Raw genomic sequence first — 26,441 nt, 5'->3', positions numbered from 1 at the left:
GCCTTGAATGGATCCTGGCTAAGCTGCAAGGAGACATCTGAGGTCCCTGTTGTCATGAAGCCCTTGAGGCCAGGACTTCCTAGCCATCTCTTCTTCATTCCTGGTAGGCTGAGTGAAATAAAGAGTCTGTAGAGAGCCTTGCTTAGAGAGGGCAGACTGGTGGGCGAGGAAGACTATGTGGCACCTGAAGACAAATGAGTTGGATCAAATTATGTGAAAGCCTTTGCAAATAGTTCTTCCTTTTCACTTGAATACAATCCCTGATATCAGTTACCTTTCATTTTTTTAGGTGGCAAAATATTTCCCTCCTCAATTTCTCCTTTCTTCTTTTATTCTATTATCCTAAACTCAGTGTGTATTCTTCTAAAAGTGTTGCAATGCCAGAAAGTTGAATCAATACCTTCATTTTGCTACCTTTCAATATGAATGAACCAAACTGAGAGCTATGATACACAATAAAGAATTCATTTATTTGTTCTCCCTCCCCAAGTTTAGTACAAGAACTCAGATCCTGATTTTCTTTAACTTGCAAAAAAAAAAAAAAAAGTTATTTCCCAGAGTTGAGAGACCTTTAGAGATCTTATGCCAGCTTTACTGCAGATCCAGTTCATACATGCTTCTGCCTATAGTTAGCTGCTTGCCATAAAGCTGGCTTAGTGTATGGTTTTATCAATACATACAGTTTGAATTTTCCCCTACTGTATGAAAGTTTAATTGGAAGAGAAGAATAAATGAAATTGCTATAAGAATTATAAGGTGATAGTAAATTCTCCTGGAGAAACTTTTATGTAGGGGATCATGTTATTGACTGTGGCCGATTGTAGCTCTTTCAGTAATTCAGTGATATATCTCAGAAACATGTGGTAGTTTTGAATGGACAGGTCAATCAATCTTTTGGACTCAGTAATGAATTTTTCATAGTAATCAGAGAGTTGGTCTAAAAAATCCTGTAGTTTATATCTGAACTGCTGGTGGTAGTCAGAAATGATTTCCTTCATTGCATTGGCCCAGCTTTTAATTATTTCCTGAGTGCTGGTAGAAAGCTCTGCAATCTTCTCTTTCCCCTTTCCATCTGCATCAATAAGGATGCTAAGGTATTCCTGAATATCTTTTTGCACAAACTGCTCAACTTTACTTGAGAGTTGGGAAACCAAGTCAGCAGTACTGACAGTGTATTTGGAGTGGAAGTCCTTAAGGACATCCACGAGGTTCTTGATCAAGCTGATAATTTCTTCTTCAAGGTCATAGTACCTCAATGTCCAGCTGACCACATTTGAATCAACATATTCTTTGCGAAGATCTTTTATGATCTGATGGAGCTGCTGTAACTGTTGAGAAGCTTCCTGAAGTTGGTTTTGAACAAGTTCATTAAACTTGCCAAAGTTAAGGTATAGGTTTCTTTTCAGGAATTCAAAAACATATGGAATATATTTGTTGAAGATTATGTTGATCTTGTGTTGAATATGATTAATGAGATAAGTAAATTTCTTCTCCTTTAAGCGTTGAATTTCTTCTTCTATGTTTTGGAAAGCTCTTTGTAAATATCTCTGAAGATCACTTAGCATCTCTGTAGTATTGATAGACTGAAGGTTATTAAATGCATCCTGTGGCTTTTGTGATAAAGATTTCAACACTCTCCCAAACTCCAAGATTACATCTATTAGTTTATAGCTCTTTGAATCAAAAGGGATTTTAATCTCTAGGCCCTTGATTAATTCAGATTTCTCCATCAGGTCTTGGAAATAGGAAAACAATATTTCGAACCCACTATAGATTTTTGAATATACCTGGGACAGCACCTGCCCTACTTCTTTCATGACCATAGTGCAGAGTTCATCTTTAGTGTATGTCCCGGGTTTTCCTGGAAGCTGGAATTTAGTGAACTTCAGGAAATCAATCAACGAGTCAATCTGATGACTGACTGTGACTTTGTATTCTTGAGTAACTCCTATTAATCTGTCAAACATGTCTTTCTGGAGTCCCTGGAAATCAGCTTGGTCTCTGTGAGCCAATAACATTTCTTGGTACAGATCCTGGGCCTTGTCCTTCCACTGCTGGTAGGTTCTAGTGGTACCTTTGGCTATGCTCTGGAACCCTAAATCTGCCTTATCAATCTTCTCCAAGACACTGTGATAGGCCCAGTCAGCGCTGTTCTGCAGACTTTTTCTCAGTTTTGAAGAAGCATCCGTCAGGTCGAGTCCTGTGTGCTCCTGGTGGTACTTGTTAGCATAGTCATAAAGGGCCCCTGTGGCCTTGGGCACATTGTCTTTGAGAGAGGTTAGTAGTTTAGATACTGCCTCTTCTTCCCAGCTGACTTTGATCTGATTTTTCTCATCAGATTCCCGGTACCTCCACTCAGTTTTGAATATGTTGAGTTTTTTATCTAGAGAGGACTAAAACCAGCAAACAAAACAAAACAAAACACACACACACAAAAACCAGATGAAAAGAGCATGTTTTTCAATTATCCTGATTACATAATATACTACACTAAAACTTCATTAGTTGTTAAAAATCAAGATCAGAGGATCTTTCATATTCTGAAGGGATTTATCTTTCATATGTCAGTTCATGTGTTTGCCTTATGGGTTTTTTTTTAAATTTTTTTATTTATTTATGATAGTCACAGAGAGATAGAGAGAGAGGCAGAGACACAGGCGGAGGGAGAAGCAGGCTCCATGCACCGGGAGCCTGATGTGGGATTTGATCCCGGGTCTCCAGGATCGCGCCCTGGGCCAAAGGCAGGCGCCAAACCGCTGCGCCACCCAGGGATCCCTTGCCTTATGGTTAAACCAGTTCACTGTTGTTAATTTTTCTTTATCATTCGCCCCAGAAAGGATAAAATTATGCATGCCATTTACATAGTAACACTTAACATTAAGGCCTTGTTAGGACTGAAGATTAGAAGAGGAGGAAGAGGAGGGAGAGCAGTAGGGGGAGGAGAAAGTGGAGAAGAGACAGGAGAAGACTAAATCAGAGAAAAGAGAAGTAGCAAAAAGGAATAAGTCCAGAGCCCATCGAGCAGAGACCTAGAATACCACTATGAGGAGCCATTCATTCTCAGATTTTAGCAATAGAACCTGCTTGCTTCTTCTTCTCTACTAATGGCATCTTTGATTTGGCCTGACAGAGCTTGTAAAGTACATGAGAGAAATCTGGCATATCTCAGTTAATGCTTCTTTTGCAAAGAAGAATTGTGAAGCCTCGAATACTCCAGAAGCCCCTATCTGAAAAATGTACTCAGCATATGGCAGAGTTTGCTCATGATTTAGGCGATGAGGCATAACTCTCACCATTCTAAATTTGCCATAAAGTAAAAAATAATAATAATAGTGGAAATAGGATGTTATGGGTCCAGCAATACTTAAAATCAATAAAATCATGGTAGTACATTCTGGAGAGTAGTTTCTCAGACAAAAAGTTCAACGTGTTCATTGCTTGGTTTCATCTACTGTGGGAAAGGCTCAAGAGAATACTTTGCATTAAATTGAATTGATCTGCCCAAATTCTCTATTCGCTCTTGGGATGTGTAACCCATTAGATGGGACTCACCTGAGGGCGATAGTACAGGTTCAATTTTAAGGTACGGTTATTGTCTTCCACGTCGAAGGCCACAGTGCCTACGACTGGGGAGGCCACCAAGTAGGAGAGGTAATTCTTATTTAGTTGGTAGTGCAGATGGGCATCAGTGAATGTTGGGCTGGTGATGTCCAGGCGAATCTCTTCTTTCCAGTCCCTGAAAGCAGAAAAGCAGATGAACCATCATGAAAGGGGTATCAAGATGGGAAAAATGACAATGATTTGAAAAGAGATGAGATTTCCATAAAAGTTCCATACTGAAGTCCTCGATATTTGTTATCTTCTTTATATTCTGCACTGATGTCACGGTGTGCAAATGTTCCCTTTGTCCTACAGACTAACATGCCATCTTCAATTTTGTGTGTTCCCACAACTGTAGAGGAGAAATGTTATATTTTATTAGATTAATAACTGCAGGACATAAATATTTTCATTGTAAAAACCAGGATTATTCCATCTTAACTACATGCTTCACATGTTTGAAACATGCAGCCCCTGTTTAACAAAAATAAATAGTTAGAAAGAGACATTATTAGCCCTACTATCATCACAGAAAAATTTTTTTTTCTTTAAATCTATTCCTCTGGAATGTCAGTAAATTTTCTACAGGGTGATTTTTACAGGTGGGGTATATATCCTTCTCTTTCTCTCTTTTTAAAATTTTGCTATGGAGAGTAATTGTGCTTCCATTCTTACAAAAATATGTAATTATTTATTCACAACTCTCATTGCAAATATAGAGCATATAGAAGAGGAGTCAGGACATTTCTTACCATTTAGATCATATTCCAGGAACTGAATGGTTGAACTGCATGTGGAATTCAGGAACGTTTCAACATATTCTACTTTGTTTTTCAAACCAGCACTCCAAGTAGCATTATACAGAGGAGAGACCACTCCAAAATGTGCAGTCAGTGCTCCAAAGGATGGAATGAAGATTCCAGCAGGCACAGAGAACTTAATGGAAGGAGTCTCAATAGTCTGCTCAGGTATGGTAATAGCAGGCAACTCAAAGTCTGCAAATTTGCTGGCCACCTCATTTAGATACTCAACAGCACTGTCACCTGAACTACTTTGTAGAAGAGTGAACTGGGACACAGTTAATTGAGATGCAGGAACAATTATCTCAAAAAAGGGAACTGAGGAGTCTTCTGGTTCAGAATATTTTGTTAACACATCAATTTTGGGGAATTTCACTTTGGGTAGCATTGGTATATTGAGGGAAAATGGCAAAGTGCTTAGCTTCTTGTAGAGTTTTATTTCACTGAAATCAATTGTGTAGGATGGAACCTGAAGATCTGTAAATGGGACTTGGAATGTAGGTATGACAAAACTTGAATTTAAGTCACTTAGTTTCAGCCTGGGAATAATGAATTTATCAGCCAATTCTTGCACAGGGACAGAGAAATGATAGCCTTTGGGGTTTTTGGTGTATACAAGGGCAGTTGCAGCATGAAGATACTGTCTCTTATCGATGCTGGTGGTGACATCCAGCTTGAGGAGGTCCCATAAGCTCTTGTCATAAATTGGAAGGACGATACCTTTGAGGAACCATAGGGACACTTTTAAGGAACTTCCAACGTCAAGGCGTGCTTCTTCTTGGTCATTGGAAAGCTGTATGTTGTTTTGGAAGAACTCAGAATGAACCTGGACCTCACTTTTCCAGCTGACCTTCTGGTTCTCAGTGTTAGCATTCAGAGACATCTCCTGGTCAAGGTAATTGATTTCAAGGAAGGAATTTGGCTGCCTTGCATGGACCCGAACAAGGGCTGACATTTTCCATGGGGAGAGTTCCAGGGTAGCTTTGCTTGTATGCTCTCCAGATGATGAAAACAAGTCCTCTAGCTGTAAGGAATTCTTCATATTGTGTTCCCAGATGGCATAGATGCGTTGCAGAGTGGTTTCTCCAGCAAAATTTTCTTTTACATCAAAGTTCCAGATACCATCAACTTTGGAAGCCCCTTGCAGCTTCACTGAAGACCGAGTACTCTTGGAATTCAAGTAAGTGCTGGCCTCACTGGCAATAGATCCTGAATATTCCCGTGAAAGGACTGAACCCTTGACATCTCCTTTGGTAGATGACTCAATGGAAAAGTAAGAGGTGAGGCTCTCTAAGCTGAGTTTGTGGTTGACTCTCCCTGTAGCAGTAGAGTAGAGTTTGGGGGAATTGAGATCATATATTAATTCAATGGATGAAGAGACAGTAGGCTTTGACTTGGTATTCCCATTAAGTTCTTGCTTGAAATTCATTCTCAAAATGGGAATTTGGACTTTTGCAGAGGTTGTCACTGATGCCTCCATGTTTTTCTTGGTCAAACTAATAGTACTGTCATGGTTGCCTTCCACAAATTTATTACTCAGAGACAAAGCTGTAGCTAGCTTCAAGCCTCTTTTCCTCGTCAAACTTGAGGTGCCCTCTAATTTGTACTGCAGTCCATCAATGACAGAAGAAGAGGATGTTAGGAAATGAGCAACAATATCTGACTGGTTATATAGTCCAACATTGGTATTTAGTGTGATGAGGCCTGATTTAAAGGAAAAGTCATAGGTAATGTTGCCCATGGCTGGAATGAAAATATCACTTGGGGTACTCAATACCTGGAAATCTTTCATGTAAAAATGAATTGGGATGATATGCTTATCTTTGTTTTTCTTATACTGAGACTTTACACTTAAATCAAATGATTGCCTTGTCGTCTTCAAGAATTCCTTCAAGCCTGTTTTTTCCCATAAGGAGAAATCTTTCACGTGGGGAGTTGTGAGTGTTGTGTAAGGTAGAGTCATTTCAGGAATTGTCAAAGGAATGTTGAGGAAATCCAGGTTGGCTTCTCCATTTATTCCTATGTGGGCCTCAACACTGTTCTCATTGTTTCCAGCAGAGAAATTATGATGGTACTTATACTGATTGAACCTGGCACTTGCTTGCCAACCTGCTTGCTGGGTGCTAGGACTCAAAAGCAGCATATAATTGTTCAAGAAGTCTACCTTCCCAATCAATTTTAATGGAAAACTAACTTTCAAATTCCCTTCATTATTTGTGGATGCAGTAAGCTCAAATGGCTGTGCTGTAAAGAAAAGAGAATTTTTCAAAGTTCCAATAATTTTTCCATTTAAATGAGCATTATGGTTGCCAGTTATCTCTGCCTTCCTTTCTCCAAGCAGTGCTGTGCCTTTAGCATCTAGAACGCTGTGGCCTACATGCTGGGATTCAACCTGTGACTGGATTTCAAATTTAGAAAAGTCAGGGAAGCTAGATTCAAAAACCAAGTTTTGGCTTAATTTTAGGTGTTTGCTACTGATCTTATTAGACAATCCAAAGGAAGCCATGGCTTCTTTCATTGTAAAGCTAACTTGTGATTCATGTGCTCCTTCATCTGAGGATGTGTTGCAGGCCCATTTCCAAGACCCTAGTCCAGAAGAAGTCCATGTTATGTGTCCAGATTCCAACAGGGTCTTGATTTCATTACGTAGCTCAGCCTGGCTGGAGAAGTCCAGTTTGGGGATGTTCAATTTGTGGAAGTACTTTGTGCTGCTGTTCAAAGTGAGCTGATTGTTTATCCTGACGAGCACACCATTACTAAGCTCCAGTGTATTTTTTTCTGTGTGTAAACCTGCCACTGTGTTTGATTTTCCCTCAATGGCATTTCCAAAAAACAGCACTTCACTCTCATGCTCTGTTTTCAAGTACTTGCTGGAGAACCTCACAGATTGTTTCATAACCAGTGGACTAATCTTAGGGTCTGAAAGCTGTGCATTGGCTTGAAAATCAAAACTGAGAACTTCTAATTTGGACTCTCCTCTGGCGGTGATGGAAGCTGCGATCTCCGCCTTGTTCCCTGAAGTAGTTACATTCTGAATGTCAGCATTTGCATCTAACGTGAAAAGGGGAGACTGGATTTTCAAAATGCTATGCAGCTTGCCAAAAGTTGGGACTTCAACTGTGTGTGGCATGCGGGGAAGCTGGAATTCTGGTATGTGAAGGTCAGGAACTTGATAATCTTTAAAATCAAAATTTGGGATTATGAATTCTGGAATTGTGATTTCTGGCAAACAGAAGTCTGGCAGAGTGATGCTAGCAAGAATGGTGTCCACTCCCTCCAGGTCCCTCAGGTACATTTCTGGAACTGGCCACTGCAGCTCACTGGACAGCATCTGGTCAATGGTTCTGATGATCTTTACTTTTAGTTCTACCAAGTCAATTGTAAAGGAGGGCACATGGAAGGTATTAAGGATGGTAAATTCTGGTGTGGTAAACTTGGGTGGAATCTCTATATCTTTCAACCTTTTGAAGTTGATCTGAACTGATGGAACCTTCAAATCTGTCAGGGGCACTATGAAGTCTGGAGTCTGAAATGTAGCTTCCTGAAGAGCACGGAGACTGACTTCAAAGGCAGGCATGGTTCCAAAGGTGGTCTGGATTTCAGGAACAGTGAACCCTTGTTCTACAAAGGCTTTCAAGTTCTCAGCCCAGTATTGGATAGAATACTGTTCTGCAAAGTCAGTAAGGTTCTTAGCGGCGAGACTCCACCAGTCAGAAATGTAAGTGACAAGTGTGCTGTAAACCTGGCCAACCAGGGACAGGTACCGCTTAACTTCCTGCTGAATGTCCATTTGATACACCCGCTCTCGTATATCCTCTAGGGTCTCTTGGAATTTCTCTTTTATGTAGGTTAAAGATGTTGAATTTAAAGGCTCCTGCAACCAATCGAAGAATAGAGTTATTTGGGTGTCCTTAAGGTTTTCCAGATGGACTGAGACCATGGCTTTGATGTCTTCTATAAATAGTCTCAGTGCTTTAGCTTTCTGTGGAAGTTCCAGGGCCTGGATTTCACCATTGAGTCTCTGGGTCACCTCATGGATTTTGTTATTGGCTTCATCTACAAACTGGTGATAATCAAATGATCTTAATTTCTTTACCAACATGTCAAGGAATCTGTTTACTCCTTCAATGATTTTCTTAAAAGAGAATGCTTTAAGCTGCTTGATAGCATCATCAATACACTTAACTAATTTCTCAAAGTGATCTTTTATTTTAACTTGTTGTAGGACACTGCTTAGCTTCTGAACAGTCTCCTTCAACTTATATTGGTGGGCCAACTGTACCAATTTATCCATTAGAACCTGGATGTGTCGGTCTATTCCATACATCTTAATTAACTTATGGGACATGGTTCCAAACACATTGATTTTCTCAGCTACTTCAAAATCTTTCATAAGATTTACAACATAGTTTCTGACATGCTCAATAATTTCCTTTATTCTTTGAAATGGAATTGTAATTCTCAACTTATCTAAAAGAACTCTGACATCAAGAGCCTCCACCTGTTGTTTTAACTGGTCAGCAAGGTGCTGGATGTCTATATTCTGAATGTGTGTCTCGAGTTGTTGCAATTTCTCTTGTATCTGGATTTTGATTCGATACTTAGTGTCCACATTTTGAATCCAAGATGCAGTGCTATTTCCAATTCTGTTAAAATCAGTCTTTTCAATAAACAAACACACATCATGGATTGTTTTTACTAAATTTACATGGATATGATAATGTTCATCAAGAATTTTCAGTTTTTCAATGATTTGATCAATAATCTTAGCAAGTGCTATTTTAAAATCACGTAAATCATAATTATCTTTAATATACTGATCAAATTGTATCACATATGTTTTTAGTTGAGACAGTTTGTCATTAAGGCTGATTTTGGTATTGTTCAGTGCAATTTGTACATCATTTTCTGTAATTCTATAATTTTCTATGAGAGCAATTAGTTTCTCCTTGGCACTTGAAACTTGTCTCTCCCAATTGAGTGAATTCAGATAACCATAGGTTTGCTGTGGGAGTTTGTCCAAGGCTGTTCTGTATTTCTTCACAAATTGATCAATATTGATGAGTTTCAATTCTCTCTGTATGGTTTCCAATGCTGATATAATTACCATTCGTTTCTCCTCAAAATATTCTGGCAGGCTTTCAAAGAATGGGAGGTTAATGGTGTGGACATTTTGATTCTTGTCATATTTTACAGAAGCAACAACACTGAATTCTTGGGGTTGGGCAACAGCATCCCTCATCCCTAAAACATCAATTATGTTTATGTATTCACTGAGCAAAAATGGCACTGGAATCGAGAAGTCTATCATGGTGGGTTCAGCCAGGGCTCGTCCTCTAAGCTCCACACCAACTTTGTCTTTATCATTGTAAGCATCGAAGTCTTGGCTGTATTCATTTTCATTCAGCTGGGTCTTGACCTTCCAGGTGCCTGTCTGCTCAGCCGGAGTAAGCAGGGCACTGACTTTGTGATCAAGACCAGTAGTAATGCTGCTCTTCAATGGGAGATGGTGACTTGTGGATCCTTTGTAATCATGAGAGAAAGTAAGGGCCAGAGGCTCTGCTTTCAATAGGAATTTGCTATACAGCTGCCCAGTATGATCTCCCCAGAAACTCAGTTTCCCATTGCTATTTGTAAGTGCATCGATGGTCATTGTAAAAGGGGCCATTGCAGAGTGAACAATGTTGCTGAAATGGAGCGAGTCTGAGTTGTAGCTTGTACTGATGTCAATGGCTGAAGCCAGCCCAGCGATATTTGTGTTGAGCCGATGGCTGAACTCTGTACCCTGAACTTTAGCTACAGTATCTGTTTTATAACTTGCTGATAAGTCAGCATAAGAAATGGTGTAGATGTGTTTTATTTCATTGTTTTGGTAGACTCCTTTTATGTTTCCACCCACATTCAGCTTCAGGGGTTCTAGCCGTAATTTCCCACTGTTGGTCAGATCCAGAGCATTGAATTGCAGGTCATTGCTTAAAGTTGTTACGAGAGAATAGGGCTGTAGTTGTACATTAAAATTTTGCTTATAAAACTTGTCAGAGCTATAAATGTTGTCCAGTTTTGAAGAGAAGTCCAGTGACAACCCTGCAATATTCAGGTTGTTCGTGTAGTCAAGCTTCATCTCAGCATAGGATCCCATCATGTCATTTGAAAGTTTAAGGCCCTCCCGGCTGATTTTGAAGTTGAAGACATTTTTGCTGTCAATGCCCCAAATCATGGCCTGATAAGCACTTCCCAATGATACTTCTGTGAGGGCGGCTTTTCCGTCTAGACTGAATCTTGCATTGTGTTCCCTGAAGCGGCCGTTCGTTGTTAATCTCACAGATGCCCCAGAGAGGCCAAGTGCTGCATTCAGCTCGTTCTCCAGCACCAGAGGGTTATACTTCAAGTTGGTAGTTGCACTGGTAGACATTCCATCTTGGGCAATCCTTAGCGTTGCTTTGTGAGCACCACTATTAATTTTGTCAGTGCCCAAAACATCAGCATTTAATTCTAGGCCATGGGAATTTAGTGATCCAGAAAGCAGTGTGAAGAATCTTAATGACTTGTAATCAGCCTGATATTCAGAACGTACCAATGCATTCTGCTTAGAGAAGGTCATATCTACTTTGTTATAAGTGGCAAAGTCTTCATGCTTCCCACTGGTGTCAGATTTCAGAGTCAGCTCATAGTTCTCATATCTCAGGAAAGCAGTATTTTTAATGATGCCATCTTGCAGATCCGAGGTGGAGGTTAGGGAGACAGTTCCATCCTCATATCTCCCTGTTATCTGGTTGGTGCCCTGCAGGTAGGAGGAGTTAAACCTCAGGTTGGACTCTCCTCTTAACTGGCCTGTAGTAGAATCCCTCTGGTAAGACAGGTCATATGTGCCTTTGGCATAGAACGAAGAGACCGTAAACTGCCCATCAATCTTGGCTTCCTTGACATACAAATGATGTTTCCTTTTTGAGTCCAAATGTAATGAAGCAGACATCTGAGGTCCCCAGGCAGTAGAGGTGTTAAATGTTAGCACACTTTTGGAGGCTGGATTATTTCTAATTTTTTCTACATGACTGAATTTCATATTTGAATCCAGTAATTTGTGGTGAAGATACCCATCGCATGATAATGTGAATGTATTCCTGTGGTCATAGGTTGTTTCTCCAGATCCTGATATAGAAATGAAAGCGCATTAGTTAAGTTAAATAGTAAACTCCCAGAGAAATTGCTATGTTAAATGTCATTCAATAATAAAGTATCCCCCACTCCCAAATAGAGCCCCAGTGATCTCGGTTAGTCATGTAACTCTCTCCTCCATCCATAACACAAGCATAAAATCTGACAACAAAATGCTTCCCTGACCACCACAGATCTTGTTGAGTCCCCTTATCAAGTGCTCCTTTGTCCCTTATACTTATCCACTAGACCCTATCATAGCACCTCCTATCTTGGATTTTCATTGCTATTTTAGTGGTCTGCTTCTTCTGTTACTGCCTCAGTAGAATGCTTGGTACGTATTATACGTTTAATAAATATTTCTATTAGCTGAATGAATGAATGGATGAATTGGCTTCCGAATAGCAAGGAAAATATCTGTACAAAAGCCCAAGTCCCTTCCTTCCCAGAGGAGACTATCCCACCAGAGCCTGCAATGGATTAACCCTGTGTACTCTCTACCCAACCATGGCTTACCTTGCACACTGTAGGACAGCAAGTCAACCACAGAGTCAGCCTTCATGTGGTATTGAGCCTGAAGGCTCCAGTGGTTGTTGGTGGTGTTGCCACCAGTGTAGGAGGCAGACCAGTTGTATAGATTGTTGTAGATATTTGCAGAGAGGTCTAGAACACCCAAGAGAGGCACCTGGAGTTGATACAACTTGGGAATGGTAAAAGTGGGGACCTGGAATTCCCGAGATGGTAGGTAGAATCCTATGGACTTGAAGTTGAGGTCTGGTGTTTGAATAGTCTCTAACATCTTCAGCTCTTTGGAGGATTTTCCACCAAAAGGCAAAGGAATCTCAATTTTCACACTGTTCTTGTTCAATGTGTATTTGACTCGGCCATCACTAAAATGAACAACAAAGACAACGTCCCCATGGTCAGACATCAAGAACTCAAAGTTCCCTGCTATCTGACCTTCCAAGCAATTGTGTGTGTGCCCCATTCCAAACCCATCCTGTGTTTTTCCTCACACTGCTCCCTGTGTTTGCAATTGTGCTTTTCACCTCCATCCATTCAACACTCAAATCCATTCAAAGCCCTTCAAGGACCGGTCCCTTACATCTACCTCAAAGAACATGCCACATTTTTGCTTACATAATTAGCACGTGCTTGTTCATTTGCCAGTCAGTGTCTACAAGCTCTTCCTGGGAGGAAGGATGACACCTTACTGGTTTTTATCTTCTCACTACACCTAGTCTAGCATCTTACCCACATGTGACACTTGGTACTTCATGTTTGCTAAACTGAAATGAGACAACTGGGTATGTGAAAAGAGTGCCGGTGTGGGAGGCAGTAATCTCAGGCTATAGTTTTAGCTTCCAGAGTGGTGATGCTATGTGTGTGTGTGTGCCTCTCTGAGTCTCAGTCATGTTATCTATATAATAGGGATAATGGTACCATTTCTGCTGACCTCACAGAGCTGGTCTTGGCTACCTAAAAGTCCTTTGTAATCTTTTCAATACTATGTACATACAGTGGACTACTATGAAAACTTATCATAAAATAGAACAGCAAGATTTAGATGTTACGCAAATAAATTGTTGATTGCATGATTCCAATAAGCTACTGCCTATCCAGGACCACAACACTCAATGAGAGGATGCACAATTAAGCCTTGTCCAATTCTAAGATCTGTCTCCCCTATAGCACAAAGAACACCATTGGTCGGAAATCTTAGCAGTGAGGGAAGAGGGTCCTGTATCATCTGAGGATGACATTTTTCCCTCTTATAATCAGTAGGCTTTGTCCATGTCAGTACATTGGTGGACTTCAGTCCTTTCACATTTACTTGGTCTATTAAACTTTGCTGCTCAGCCATAGACTATGGAAAGGCCAATAAGACACAGACTACTTGTTTTCTTAATCTTGAAGATAATACAGACAATAGTCAATCTAGAAAAGACTATACTTTTTTCAGTATTTGATTTTTTTATTTTCATGATATAAAGCAAAGCATCCCATGTATCTTTGTAACTAGAGGAGTGGACTGAGTGGTTTGGAACTTGACTTCCCCACAAGGATGAGGCCATGTTGCTAACGGGAAATGCCCTCTCAGGATGCTGCCTTCCTGCAATGCTCTTGGGGTTTTCTGACGCCCTTGAGCTCCACAGCCAGCCTGAAGTTAGCAATTTCTCTAGTCATTCTCAAATTCTCACAAACCAGTTATGTCTGCATCCTGATCCCAAACAAATGGGGAGTTCACTTATAATGGAGAAAACTATATGCTTCCAAATTCAGGTTGCAGTGCATAAAACCTCTTTGTGTGAATGTATCAAAATCCCCCAATTACTTTCTTAGGTTCCTTCTGACTGCATTGCTGTTCACATTCAGACCCCATGTCCAATAATGCAAAAATGCCATTGTGTTTATGTGACAGTTTTCAATCTCATTAAGATGCTTCAATTACTTCCTTTGAAAATGTAAATTTAAAAAGAGTCTAAATTATGCTAACTAAATCTTTCCATTTACTTTTCATGGTTCGAGATTTTTTTTTTTTTTTTTTTACCTTTTTAAGAAGATGTTTTCTGGGACATGGAAGTCTGGCAATCCCATTTTCTGGAGGTACAATTCTTTTAGGCCACTGAGGTGATCTTGCAAATTCTGGGCATAAGGAAGACTCCTAGATGCTTTCTGAAGCCATGTATCTGTTGCCTGCAAAGTAACAGAAACTTCTTTAGAGCAATGAGTATGGAGGGGCCTTGAAGCACAATTAACATCAGGTGATAATCTGTATTTGACAGATCAATCACTAAGCAGAATGATACACTGAAAGTTAAAAAGAAATCATAGAAAATTATGAATCTGGTTGCTAGTCATGGATCTCTTCCTGTATTTTATAAAAAGAATATATAATGTAGTCGAACTCTTAGCCAGGGTCCTGAAGTTTCCTTTGATATTATAGGCACAGTAAACTCTTCTGCTTAGCAGTATTCATTAGGTATTTATCACACACGGCCTTGTGTAACAGGGTGACTAAGCATACATGAATGTTTGTTTGCTCCCCAGGAATTCCCTGGGATAGGAAGCATACCTTATCGAGCTTTGGATGCTCTTTTACCTAACTCAGGGTTGAGTATGTAATTAGTTGTTATAACCCTGTATTTATTGACTCACTGATTTGTACTTACAACCATTAATTTGGAGCCCACGTGCCGGAAAGTCATGTCTGTTTGAGGAACTCTGTGATCCAAGAGACTATTGGCATACATATGCAAGCTTTTAGGATAATCAGAGAAATCCATGGGGAAATTAGAAGCTGCTTTTTTGGTATCCACATTGGTGCCTGTGTTCCATTCAAATTCAATCTTCTCTTCATCTGAAAATGCACATGTGAAATCATCATCAACCGCACCAGGTCAGCCCCTAAGCCATGACTCTCAACGCTGTCCTTAAGCCCATAGTGCTTTTGGAAGCACTCACAGAGAGAGGAGGTACATACCATAACGCCATCCCAGCTTCTTGGAAATCGTTAAGCCATAAGCTGTAGCGGATGAGTCCATGTGGACTAGCAGTTTTGTGGGAGACCACTGGGTGAGGATTTCACTTCTGGCTTCTGCTTGCAGACGGGGTATGGAAATAACACCTTTGATTTTTCCTTCTTCCCTCTTGTCATAGCTATTGAGAAGAAAATCATTTGAGATCAATGACCATCCATTCCAAGGAGATATGTAGGCTCAAACAGAAGTATCATTTGTGGTGATAAAAATGAGATACATGAATGGCTCCGAAAATGAGCTCATTAACTTTGGAAGCCGACTTCAGCATCAATTCAAGACTTTCCAGGGAGGCATGGGAGAAAGAAGTGATTTTCAAAAACCGTTTGAATCCTGCTGTTCCATTTACTAGCTCTATTGCTTTGGTCAAATTATTTAATCCTCATGAGGTACCATTTTCTTATCTATAAAACAGGGAAACTCATATCTATGTTGCAGTTTATTATGAGAATGAGATAATTCCTCTGGGGCACCCAGCACAGTGTCTGATGAATAGTAAATGCCCAGTGAATGGTAGGAAGGTCCAACTGGACATGTGCAGAGGGTCAGATTACTGAAGGCTCTATCTTCCCTTTGGACTACAGATGGGGGATGCCCCTGGTTTGGTCAGCCTTAAAGCTAAAAGAGGAAGAAAGGAGAAAGTCACAGGGGCTTGTAGTTCAGGTCAGGTTACCCCGAGCCTTCCGTACCTTACGTGGCCAGTGAGAGTGACCTCAGTGATTTTCTTGTTCTGAATGTCCAAAGTGAGTCTGTAAGACTTTTTTTCCATAGCAGATTCATCACTAACTCTGAGGATTGTCCCAAGGTCAACATCAAAATCTGGAATTTGGAGTTCACTAGACAAAGTTGTACTTTGCCGGTTATATTTGAACATCATAGCAGCCTCAGTCTGCTTCAGACCTGGAAAGAGGGTACAAGAGAATCAAGACGTGTCTTCAGAAGCTACGTTTAGGAAGGAAGGAGAGGAAAAGGCAGAGAAACCCTAAGCATTCAATGTGCTCATATGAGGACAAAGTTTAGGATTTTACCTTAAATTTCTAACTCAGGGGTGCTCATACGTTTGTTCAGTCTGTACCTGCTTTCTTGTGGGTTTTGTTTTTCTCATTTAATTTCGTGATATACTGGGTGCCTAGGTGGGTCAGTCAGTTAAGCATCTGCCTTCAGCTCAGGTAATGATCCTGGGGTCCTGGGATCGAGCCCTGTGTTGGGCTCCCTGCTCAGTGGTGAGTCTGCTTCTTCCTCTCCCTCTGCCTCTCCCCCTGCTCATGCTCTCTCTCAAATAAGTAAATAAAATCTTTAAGAAATAATTTTGTGACATTCTATCCCTACATTAAAATATCTTCCAAAGTTAACATCTAAGGTTGCCCCATCCCCTATAACCTGCTTCTCCACAAGCCTTTCCTATCTCGGTAAATGGCACCTCCACTCTTCAGTGGCTCAGGCCAAAAAACTTAGAGTCATCCTGATTCCATTTTCTCTCTTACATTCAATACCTACCTTAACAGCAAATCCCGAGAAGCCTAATCTTGAAAATATGTGCAGAATCAAACTACTTCTTAGATCTCTTCTGCCACTGCCCTAATCCAAAGTGCCCGTGTCTCTGGCTTGGATTACTGCAATAGCCTATATACTAGTTTCTCTGTCCTTGGCCCCTAAAGTCTTTCCTCACTATAAACATAGATCAGTTCATGAAAACTCTCCAATGGCTTCCTATTTCACTCACAGTAAAAACCAATGTCCTTGCCACAGCCTATAAAACCTCCTTCCTCTACCTCCCCCTATCTCTGTGAACCTACCTTCTACTACTTTCCTTCCTGATCTCTCTGCTTCAGTCATACCAGCTTCCTTCCTTTTCCTCAAACATTGCAGCCATACAGCTGCCTCAGGGCCTTTGCATCTGCTAGCCCCTTAGCCTGTAACACCCTTTCCATATGACTCCTGCCCTTATTTCCTTCAGGTCTCTTTTTTACACTCTTTTACCAGTGACACTTTCCCTTACCATTTCAAACAGCACTGTCTTCCTCCCCCTTCCTCATTCCTGCCACTCCAGACATTCCTCAGATTCCTGTAGCCTCTGTTTTTCTCCCCAGCTCCAATCTGACATTCTGAATATTTACTTGTTGGGCTGTTTGCCGTAAACAGCATGAGGGCAGAGAGTTTTTCACCACTGTTTTTGTTCTAGCCTCAGGTCTTAGAAGTGGCCTGACACTTTTCAGGCATTCAGTAAATATTTGTAAAATACATTAAATTAATAAGTACCCCTTGTGAGTCCTGGACCTGAGACTGAGGCAGAGATGGGAGGAGCCCTCTCTAGATACTTGCCTTCAGTCTGAGTTATAAACGTCAGTGTGTCCACCGAGGCTCCGCCCTCTCTCTGCAGTTCATAGGATACACTGGCGGAATATTGCTCTACTTCTCCGGTGGGCTTCAGTTCCAGCTCAAATCTAAAGATATCACAGTGTATATGGTGCATAATGTTAGAGCTTTCAGTGATGATGTTTACCACCCCGAAACAACTCAGCCTCCATGGCAATAAAAATATGGTCCTTATTTTAATATTGGCTTTTGTCCCTAGTTAGGGACCTAACTAGGGACCTTAACTAGGTCCCTAACCTAACTTAATGATGACCTTTCTGATCCCTTTCAGTCCCTCAAAGAGCCCACGGGAAAAGGGAGACCCCAGGGTGTTTGGACAAACAGAGCAGGAGTTGGCGGGTTGTGTCAGCAAAGCTGAGAACAAGCAGTGGAAGTGGCGAGAGTTGAAGACAAGGAGCCCTGAAGCATGGCCAGGGCTTCAAACACATCAGTAGGCTCCAGGAAAAGTCAAGCTAATGTGTCTGGAGGCTCAGAAGCCTGGACCCTGAATTAGGAACAAATTGGAATCTGTGCTGTGATGACACCACCTATAAAGAGATGCTTTTAAAGGAATATCTCTCACTGGTAATGGCTTCAGCTCCCTTGAGGGAGCGTGCTAGAATTACCTTGGCTGTCTATTTTTTGAGCTAAGACCTCTCTTAGGGGTCATGACTCCTTACCTTCCAGCCCTGCCCCACCCCTTCTCACCTATGGGGAAACCCAGTCCTACCCTCAAAGTTTAGGTAGGAATAAAAGTACCCTTCAGGTGTGTTGGACAGAGGACCGCTATTTTAAGTAATTAAAGGATGGTGCAAAGGCCTAAGGCTGGTGGCATAGGCCTCTTACAACAGAGTAGTTTTTTCTTTGCCCTGCCTACTGGCCATAATGTAGAAGGTGAGCAGATGCCGGGCGGGACACTGCGCAACTCTGACCTGGTGTCCCGGGACAGCGGATAGTAGGAAGCAGATTCTGGAGAGTTGGCGGTGGAGTAAGCGCCCGAGGAACAGTAGTCCAGGCCAGTAAAGAGAGGCTTGCAAGTCGACCAGGACTGGCGGCTCTCATTTAGAGGTGCAAGCTCTTCTGTTTTGGTGGTAGAGACCAAATGCAATGTATTACTGGTGAAGAAAGAAAAAACCTGAGTTACCTTCAAGTTACGAACTGAAGTGAACAACACTGATTGTCGCCTGTCACAGGGCCAATATTTGCCCCCTTACCCTGCTCTTTATCCCCCTTCTGTCCACACCCACCTCAAATTATTTATTTACTCAGAGACGACTAATAGTACAAACATCAACAAGGCTAAGAAACACAGTGACTCTTCTGTTTCAGACATTGCACTATGTTGTCTGCTTCTGTTTGCTGTGATCCCCACAACAGCAGGCATTAGGAGGCTCCTTGTTTTACTGAGGAAACAGAGACGCAGAGATGTTGCATAAGGATCACTGGGACCTGAACTCAGGTGTGCCCCTTCCCTCCCGTGAAAGGGAGCCTAAGGGTAACTCTTACTTTATGCTTCTTTCCACTTCTTTCCCACATTGAATGAGTCCAAGTCACTTCTCCCACTGCACCTGTGCGCACACACACACACAAAATCCTTTTCTTTCCCTGCTCACTCCCTCTTGTGTCCCTCACAATCAAGAAACTTGTCTGCCTGGTGGTCTTCACTCTTTCAACACGCTTCTCATGAACTATGATCCGACGCCACACCATCGAGCTTCTGGGACTGCCTCCATCGGCATCTCCAAGCACCTTCTTGCTCCCAACTCCCAAGGACATTCTTAGGCATCATATTCCTTGATCTCCCAGAAGCATTAGGTAGAGCTGCTCACTTCTGGCCAGATTAAGACTTTAGAGTCCCTAACCTCTGAAAGGATTATGGAATCCTCCTTCCAAGTACGTACTTAAAAAAAAAAATGGTAAGTACAACAAAATTCAACAATGTTCTGATTTCATTGAAAGATGCTTTCTTTGAAATATTGTGTTCTTTTCTCAGTATTATTTCATCCTTTTAGGGGTGCCCTAAAAGCCTTGCTGGTAGGCTGGAACTCTAAGTGCCTGCCCACGGGACAATCCACCCTGGTGGCCTCTATTGGGCTTCTATGACCCATTACAGCTTTGGCTCTTCTGCCCCTCCAGCCACTCCTTACTCCATGCTGCTTCTCTTCTGATTCACACATTCACATTTTCCACATTTCTGTCCTACTGTTACATTTACCTGACACCGACTGCTGTTTGACTTCAACGACCTCTATCTGCAGATGACGCCCAAATCAGTATTTGTAGCTCCAGCCTGTTTACTGAGCTTAGACCCATTGGTCCTGCTGATAGCTGGTATCCCAACCAGTTGTTTTATAGGACTTCAAAGGTGCCATATCCCAAACCGAGTTTGTCAGCTTCCCTGTTTCAGCGAGAGGCACTCCCCACTGCTCTTCCTCTTCTTTCTCACCTCCCATCAACTGCCAAGGGCTCATGTTTCCAACCACAAAAAATTTCTAGAGTAGCCTCACTCTTCCATGGACCCTCCTTGGACTCCATCTGGTACAGGCTGTGAGCATTTCTCATGCACATGGTGGGTGTGACGGACTCCAGCCAGTCTCCCTGTCTCCAGTCACACTTGTCCATCTGCACCCCACTCAGGTGTCAGAATACGCCCTCTAAAACACCAACCTTGCTTTACTTATGGTCCCATTTTAAACTCCTCTGCCTTCAGAAGAGTCCGACATCTTTCAGATGGCTCAGAAAGCTGACCCTTGCCAGCCTTTGTCACCTCCCTCCACGACTCCTGTGCCCTATACCACACTGAGTTTCGACTTTCTTGTAGCTCCTAAATCCTATTCTTTTGCCTTCAAGCCTTTCTTTTCTCTTGGCCTGGGAACACTCATTCCTCTCTCTTTGGTCTGCATAACTCTGACAGCCTTCAGGTATCAGGTGCTTCCTCTCCTTGAGCACTTGGCACTTATAGCTTGCTTTACTGTACATCCCTCCTGTGAACTGTGGGCACTAGGTCAGGTGTATCTCATTCCATGGGCTTCGTATATATTAGGCACTTAAATACTATTTTTACTATTTTTAAATCAATAAATTAAGGTGTCCAATATAGAGAAACTAAGGTAAGTCAATGTTTAAGGATATCATTGAAAATGGAGCTCTCTGTAAATGCTGCATCCTATAATCATGAGATTAGGACTCTCATGCTCTATCCACTGAGCTAGCTACCACAGATCAGTATGTCCTCTGGTGTTCTTCCTATGAAAAAAATGTTCATTTTCCAAGGATGATTTCTCTAGAGTTTGTGTTTCTTCATTCTCAAAACAAACGAATAACAACAACAACAAAAAACCTAATATCGAGTGATTAATCAGTAAGTCCTAAATGTCAGTTTGTAAAATGTGGACAGTCAAGGAAATTGTAATATTTAGGTGAGTCTAAGCTAGGTTAACCTTCTATCACCCCCCCACCCCCCAGGTACATGGGGCCCTGAATTATCTCAGGCAGTCAAGTCCCATGGGTCCAGTCTCAACTGTCCCTCTCACACTGGCTGGTGATCTGGTGGACAGAATTACCTGCCACTGAACAGCTTGACTGGCCTCGTCGGAGAAGGAATGACAAACTTGAGCCTTCCAGCTTTGAAGGCAATTTGCATCTCCAGACCTGTCTCGTGGAAGAAGTTGGTGTTCATTTGGATCCCAGTCTTTGAAAAATCCGGGATGACGATGCCCATATTTGTCACAAACTCCATGGACACAGAAGGCTTTGCTACCAGCTCCGTGAGCAACTGTAAATCAGAAAATGACCTGTTCAACTTCATTGAATACCTCAGCCCCTGTGCAGTCAGATCAACCACCCTTCCCCATCCCTGGGCAAACATCTTTGGATCACTCACAGCTCAGGAAACATTACTGTGATATCTTAGGAGGAAGAAAAGCCATGTTCCCAGTTCCCCAGAAGAAGACCACGTTGAGACCCAGCACTAGGAAGTGCCCAAGTTAACTTTAAGCATAACAGGATGAAAAAAAGACAGGAATCTTCATTTATTGAGAATTACTGTCTCCTTATTGCTTGCTAGGAGCTAGCCAGGTGGCGCCTCCTAGTGGAATCCTACAGTTTTTCATAAAAATGAATAAGGAGATGATGATGATGTACTTCATCTTGAACTGCACACATTTTAAAATTGTACAAGAAACTCACCATGGAGGAAATGAACAACCTAAGGAATGAGAAAGTGAGCAGGGTCTTACATTGGCCATTTCCACCTTCATTCCGGCCTTCATTCCAGGAGTGATGACTCCAGAGGAGGAGACTTGCAATTGTAACCCAAGTCCAGTGGGGAGTTCAAAGGCGTTGTCCATGAAGATGTAGTGAAGAAATAAGTCATTCTTTAGGCCTTTTCTGATGGCCTCTCCAATCTGTAGATCAACAGGGGACAGTAGCTATAAGAAAGCCTCATCAAAGCAGGATTTGTGAAATGGACCCTCCCACATATGAGACAATAGTTATTCTCTATCTAGAAAGGAACAGACTAGGATATTTTGATTAGCTGAGTATTTGATAAAAATCAATGATTATTGGTTTCAACAGATTGGGATTTAAGAAATTGCTCTAGACAGATACCTTGTCATTTTGAATTAGTGGTTCAGTCACTTAAGAATATTGCTGTGCCTCAGAGCTTTATGAGCTATAAGTCGCCCTGAATGGCATGGCTTAATTCTAGTTATTTGGAGTCTAAATGGAAATGAGGGTTTACTTAAGCATAATCTATTATGATAAAACCACTTTTTTTTAAAGGATTAATTTATTTTAGAAAGTGGGGAGGGGCAGAGGGAGAGGGACAAGCAGACTCACTGCTGAATGCCAGAACCTGACTCAGGGCTCAACTCCAGGACCTGAGCTGAAACCAAGAGTCAGCTGCTTAACCGACTAAGCTACCCAGGCACCCCAAAACCATTTTTTTAAACTAATGAGCTATCGAGATGATGTACATATTACTAGGCATTGCTTTTGGGTTTTTTTAAATAACATTTCTAGAAAATAACTTGAAATCTGGTTTCTTAAAGCCAACATTATTATTAATCAAATATCAGGGAATATATTTAGATATTTTCTCCCTTATTAATAAATTAATAATGATGAAAACTATAGCTCATATTTAGATAGTACACTGTGGTTTGTCAAATACATCCTTTCATAATCATTGTAGCATAGATCTAGGGAACTTGTAGCATAGAGGGAGATACACTTAATATTATTTTCCAGATAAATAAATGAATACCTTTAAAAGATATATCTCACATTATGAATGGTCTAATTTCTAAATGTTACCAATTCTTTGCAATCCAAGAATCTTCCTCTCTGAAATTCAAGGCAAACCTGCTTCTTTGGAAGAAGCAACAAGTACTTTCTCTGGTTTGTGGGACAGATCTTAAGGAATCTGGGAGATCTAAGAAAAGCATGGGCTAATCTCATTGTCTGTGATGGGGCCTGACCCACTTACCATCTGGGGGATACCGGCAAGAGTGTGAACACCATTCAGCAGCATCTTTCCCAGGAGCTGGAGGTCATGGAGCCTGACAAAGCCAAGCTCCTCTCCCAGGATGTGGAGGTAGGCTCTGGCTTCTGGGAATTCTTTGGATTTCAACTCTTTGATCAACCTCTCAACATTGAGCATAATTCCATTGACCATATCCTAGGATTTTTAATGACAAAATTTCTAATGAGATGTCAGCATTGTCAAACACCTTTAGAGTCTTGATGTGAGGCCCATCTGTTCAGCCATTATGGGCTAAACAGAAGTACACAGGTGGGGATGTAGGGAAGCCACTGAAATCACTCCCACCTTTTACTGAAAGATAGATAACTCCAAATTGAGATGAAAAAAGAACCTGAGGTCTTATCAGGGATAGCAGGTGCTTCCATGCTATTCTTGACTTGGATGTAGGCATATTAAGAGGGACCTCTGTCCTTTACGATACCAGAATTCCTCAGGCTCACCAGGAGTGGAAAATTGTCCCTCACCCCTCCCCTGATTGCCCTTTTTGCCTTAGATGAGGGACGAATACTATGGGTATCTGGAGAAAATGTACCTGCTATATAAATTGACCAAAGCTTGAAAAATGCCCTATCCTAGACAAGTCCTTCTTTGAGATAAGAAGAACTCCATAGACTGGTATTTAGATATGTGAAAGAAGAGTGATTGACAGACACAAACAGAGCAAAGGCCTTCAGCCTCCAGCGGAGGTAAGTAAATTAGAAGGTGTAGGTGGGGCCATCATGAGCATCTAGGAGTAAATTATTGCCCTGCTTCTCAATCTGAAGTGTACATACAAGTCAACTTAGGGAATGTCATTAAGAGGCAGGTTCTGATTCAGTAGATCCCAGTGGGGCCACATCTAAACTCTGATGTGAGCCAATGACTAAATAACACTTAGGGTAGCAAAAAATTAAAGAAGCAGCAGCTCCAGATTATACAATCTATTTTCTACTCCTGAAGTGGGGGCTTATGCTAGCTTCAAAGGAGATTTTACTCCCACTAGCTAGTACTCTGATATGAATAAGAGCCAAAGAAAGCAGTTAATGAAAATATGAATTCAAAAATTATAATATCTGCTTATTGAATAATCAGTACCAGTCAGGCACTCTGCTTAGCATTTTACATACTTTATTTCATTTATTCTTTAAGTAACGTGGTGAAGTATGGATTATTAGCACCCTGGAGATGTAGAAACAGATATAATATCAAGGAAATTTCCCACGTGTGCACAGTTTGAAGATAGTAGAGTCAGAATTCAAACCCATGCCTCCTAGTTTACACTGTTAATAATTATGTAACAGGGCCTTGAATGAGTCTGGCTCCTGGGTATGTTGAATCTCCAGGAGGCTTATAACTGCAGAGGACACTAGTCCTTACCCCCACAGGACTGGTTAATAATAGCCATAATTATCTCTTCAGCTAGATAGCTGCTCGGTGACTTCTAGGCTTGGAGAAAAATGTTTTTGTCCTGAGATCTGAAGATTTTATTAACAAAAACATACCTGCTCACGTTTATCATCTTTGGTGTAGCCAAAGTGGTCAACTAAGACCTTGGAGACATGATCAGGAACTTGGTCATCAACCCAGTACAGAGCTTTGTTGACACTGTCTGGGAAAAAGCCTTGCTTTCCAAAAAGAGCTTCCAGTGTGGGCTCAAAGCCTTTTCCTTCCAAACCAATCTGAGAAAGAGAATCAGGCAAGAAAATGCCATCAGCTTTCTTTGTTGTATGTCAGTCTCCAATTCCTCTCTTTATGTCCATTCAATTAAACAAGCATTGAATGAATAATATGGGGTATAACCATGGGAGTTGCTTTATTTAGATCTTACTAGAATCTTAAAAGGTAGAATTTATTATTTATCCTTTTCTAGAAGTTACTAAGGTCAGAGAGGATAAACAAACAAAAGATTCAGACTGGGGATGAATTTGGGGTTTGAACCAGATCAGTCTGATTGCACAGCCTATGCATTTTGTTGGATTTTGGTTTTCAGGGCTTCCCTGAGACATCTCCATTTCCATCAATACTATAGAGTCCCACTTTGAGTAACCATTAGCTGGAAGGAAAGAAGGTGAGAGAGAGGAAAGAAACCCTCAAACTGATGGTATGAACCAACTGCCTGATTGGATTTCCTCCCCAGGCTGACTCACGGCTCCCTTGACTTGCTATTTACGGTGTTGTACAGAACAGGAGAAAGGATGTAAGCCTCTTCTTTTTCATCTCATACATACCTCAAAGAGGTCAGCAGGAGCAAGTCCAAAGACGGTGAGGGTTGTTTTCAGCATGCTTTCTTTAGGAAGGTAATTATTTGGATCAAATATAAGATTTCCCTCGATTTTGCCTGAGATGGGGTCAAGCGATGGAAGGGAAACAGATTTGGATAGATGATAGTTCCGGGAAAACTTTGAGAAGTCCATGATGGTTGGGAGCTGAGATCCTTTCAGAGCATCTTCTACTAACTTTTTCAAGCTAGATGGAAAATGGAAAGAAGGAGTGGATTTTTAGCATACATATCCTGTTAAAAATCCATTGTCTTTCTCACCCCAAGGAAATATGGATTACAGTTACTACCAAATGGTCTGGATTTCCTTTGCCCAAGAGCGTGGCTCAATTTTGCTACACTTTTTCATGAATGTTGCCCAGAAGAAAGAACACTCTGTAAAGGGCAGGCAGTGGCCTTTAGGAATGAGATTTAGGATTCTTTCCCTTTGTGGCAGACAGGGGAAAATGACTCTTACTTACTCTTTGATATACAATTCTTCTGAGTTTAAGATGTTGGCGATGTGGGAAGCCACAAAGTTCTTCACTTGCTCATTCTGTTCCCGTGGCAGAAGCTGGATGATTTGGTTTATATCTGACTGGGAAGGGCTTCTCATCAGCATGAGATAGGCAGCCAGTCGCTTTTCCCCTGGAGAGGCATCATCGAGGAAAACCTGAAGAAGGACTTCCCGGACCTATAGCCAAAAAACGAGGCTGTTCGCACTGTCCTTTGATCAGAACACAGACGTGGCTGGCAAACACTGATGTGCTTTGCTGATGGTTTACTACGTGCAAGTCAAACATCTTTCTAATAGCTTTTCACATGCTGGTATGGAATCTTCTTGCCGGAGTCCCTCAGAACAACCAGCTCAAGGAAGGGTCTCAGAAGATTCCTATCATATGCATGTTGCATTCAACTGCATTAATGTACTCAAGTGATGACTTGAGGAAGATCTGCTACTCTAAGTGGAAATAAACTTGTTTTAACATAAATTATTTCAATGTGAGAATAAAGGTAGAAAGGGGCAGTAAGAGTTTGGGGTGATTAAATAAGGCATTTTCCAAAGCCCTGAAGTCATTTTCAACCAAAGTAGGGGGAGGTTTCTTATCACACTTTGGGAAGACTGGGGGAAATCAGGCATATTTTTCTGAGAGGGATGATTGATCTGGTAGGGGGACAGCATGCAGCTAAAATCTCATATTTTGAGG

At 41.4% G+C, this 26,441-nt stretch overlaps 1 protein-coding gene across 2 annotated transcripts in view; it reads right to left on the bottom strand.

Annotated features, from left to right (window-relative positions):
- Window positions 1–449: 449 nt before the first annotated feature.
- Window positions 450–26,441, bottom strand: part of APOB (apolipoprotein B) — a 37,461-nt gene continuing 11,469 nt past the window's right edge. The window contains exons 13-29 of one of the 2 annotated variants that reach the window (XM_041754595.1): window positions 25,716–25,927; window positions 25,205–25,442; window positions 24,479–24,655; window positions 22,941–23,132; window positions 21,688–21,855; window positions 21,013–21,224; window positions 18,382–18,564; window positions 17,417–17,538; window positions 15,784–15,994; window positions 15,040–15,215; window positions 14,729–14,916; window positions 14,107–14,252; window positions 12,072–12,445; window positions 4,353–11,549; window positions 3,838–3,952; window positions 3,553–3,736; window positions 450–2,393 (exon numbers count right to left, since the gene is read on the bottom strand). In XM_041754595.1, the coding sequence (XP_041610529.1) occupies window positions 750–2,393; window positions 3,553–3,736; window positions 3,838–3,952; window positions 4,353–11,549; window positions 12,072–12,445; window positions 14,107–14,252; window positions 14,729–14,916; window positions 15,040–15,215; window positions 15,784–15,994; window positions 17,417–17,538; window positions 18,382–18,564; window positions 21,013–21,224; window positions 21,688–21,855; window positions 22,941–23,132; window positions 24,479–24,655; window positions 25,205–25,442; window positions 25,716–25,927 (11,739 nt within the window). In that variant the 3' untranslated portion in view covers window positions 450–749. The remainder of the gene's footprint in view (window positions 2,394–3,552; window positions 3,737–3,837; window positions 3,953–4,352; window positions 11,550–12,071; window positions 12,446–14,106; window positions 14,253–14,728; window positions 14,917–15,039; window positions 15,216–15,783; window positions 15,995–17,416; window positions 17,539–18,381; window positions 18,565–21,012; window positions 21,225–21,687; window positions 21,856–22,940; window positions 23,133–24,478; window positions 24,656–25,204; window positions 25,443–25,715; window positions 25,928–26,441) is intronic. The other variant, XR_005987748.1, reaches the window with a different exon arrangement.

Source organism: Vulpes lagopus, chromosome 5 (assembly GCF_018345385.1).
Source record: "Vulpes lagopus strain Blue_001 chromosome 5, ASM1834538v1, whole genome shotgun sequence".
NCBI lineage: Eukaryota > Metazoa > Chordata > Mammalia > Carnivora > Canidae > Vulpes > Vulpes lagopus.
This window is presented reverse-complemented; position numbering and strand designations above follow the sequence as displayed.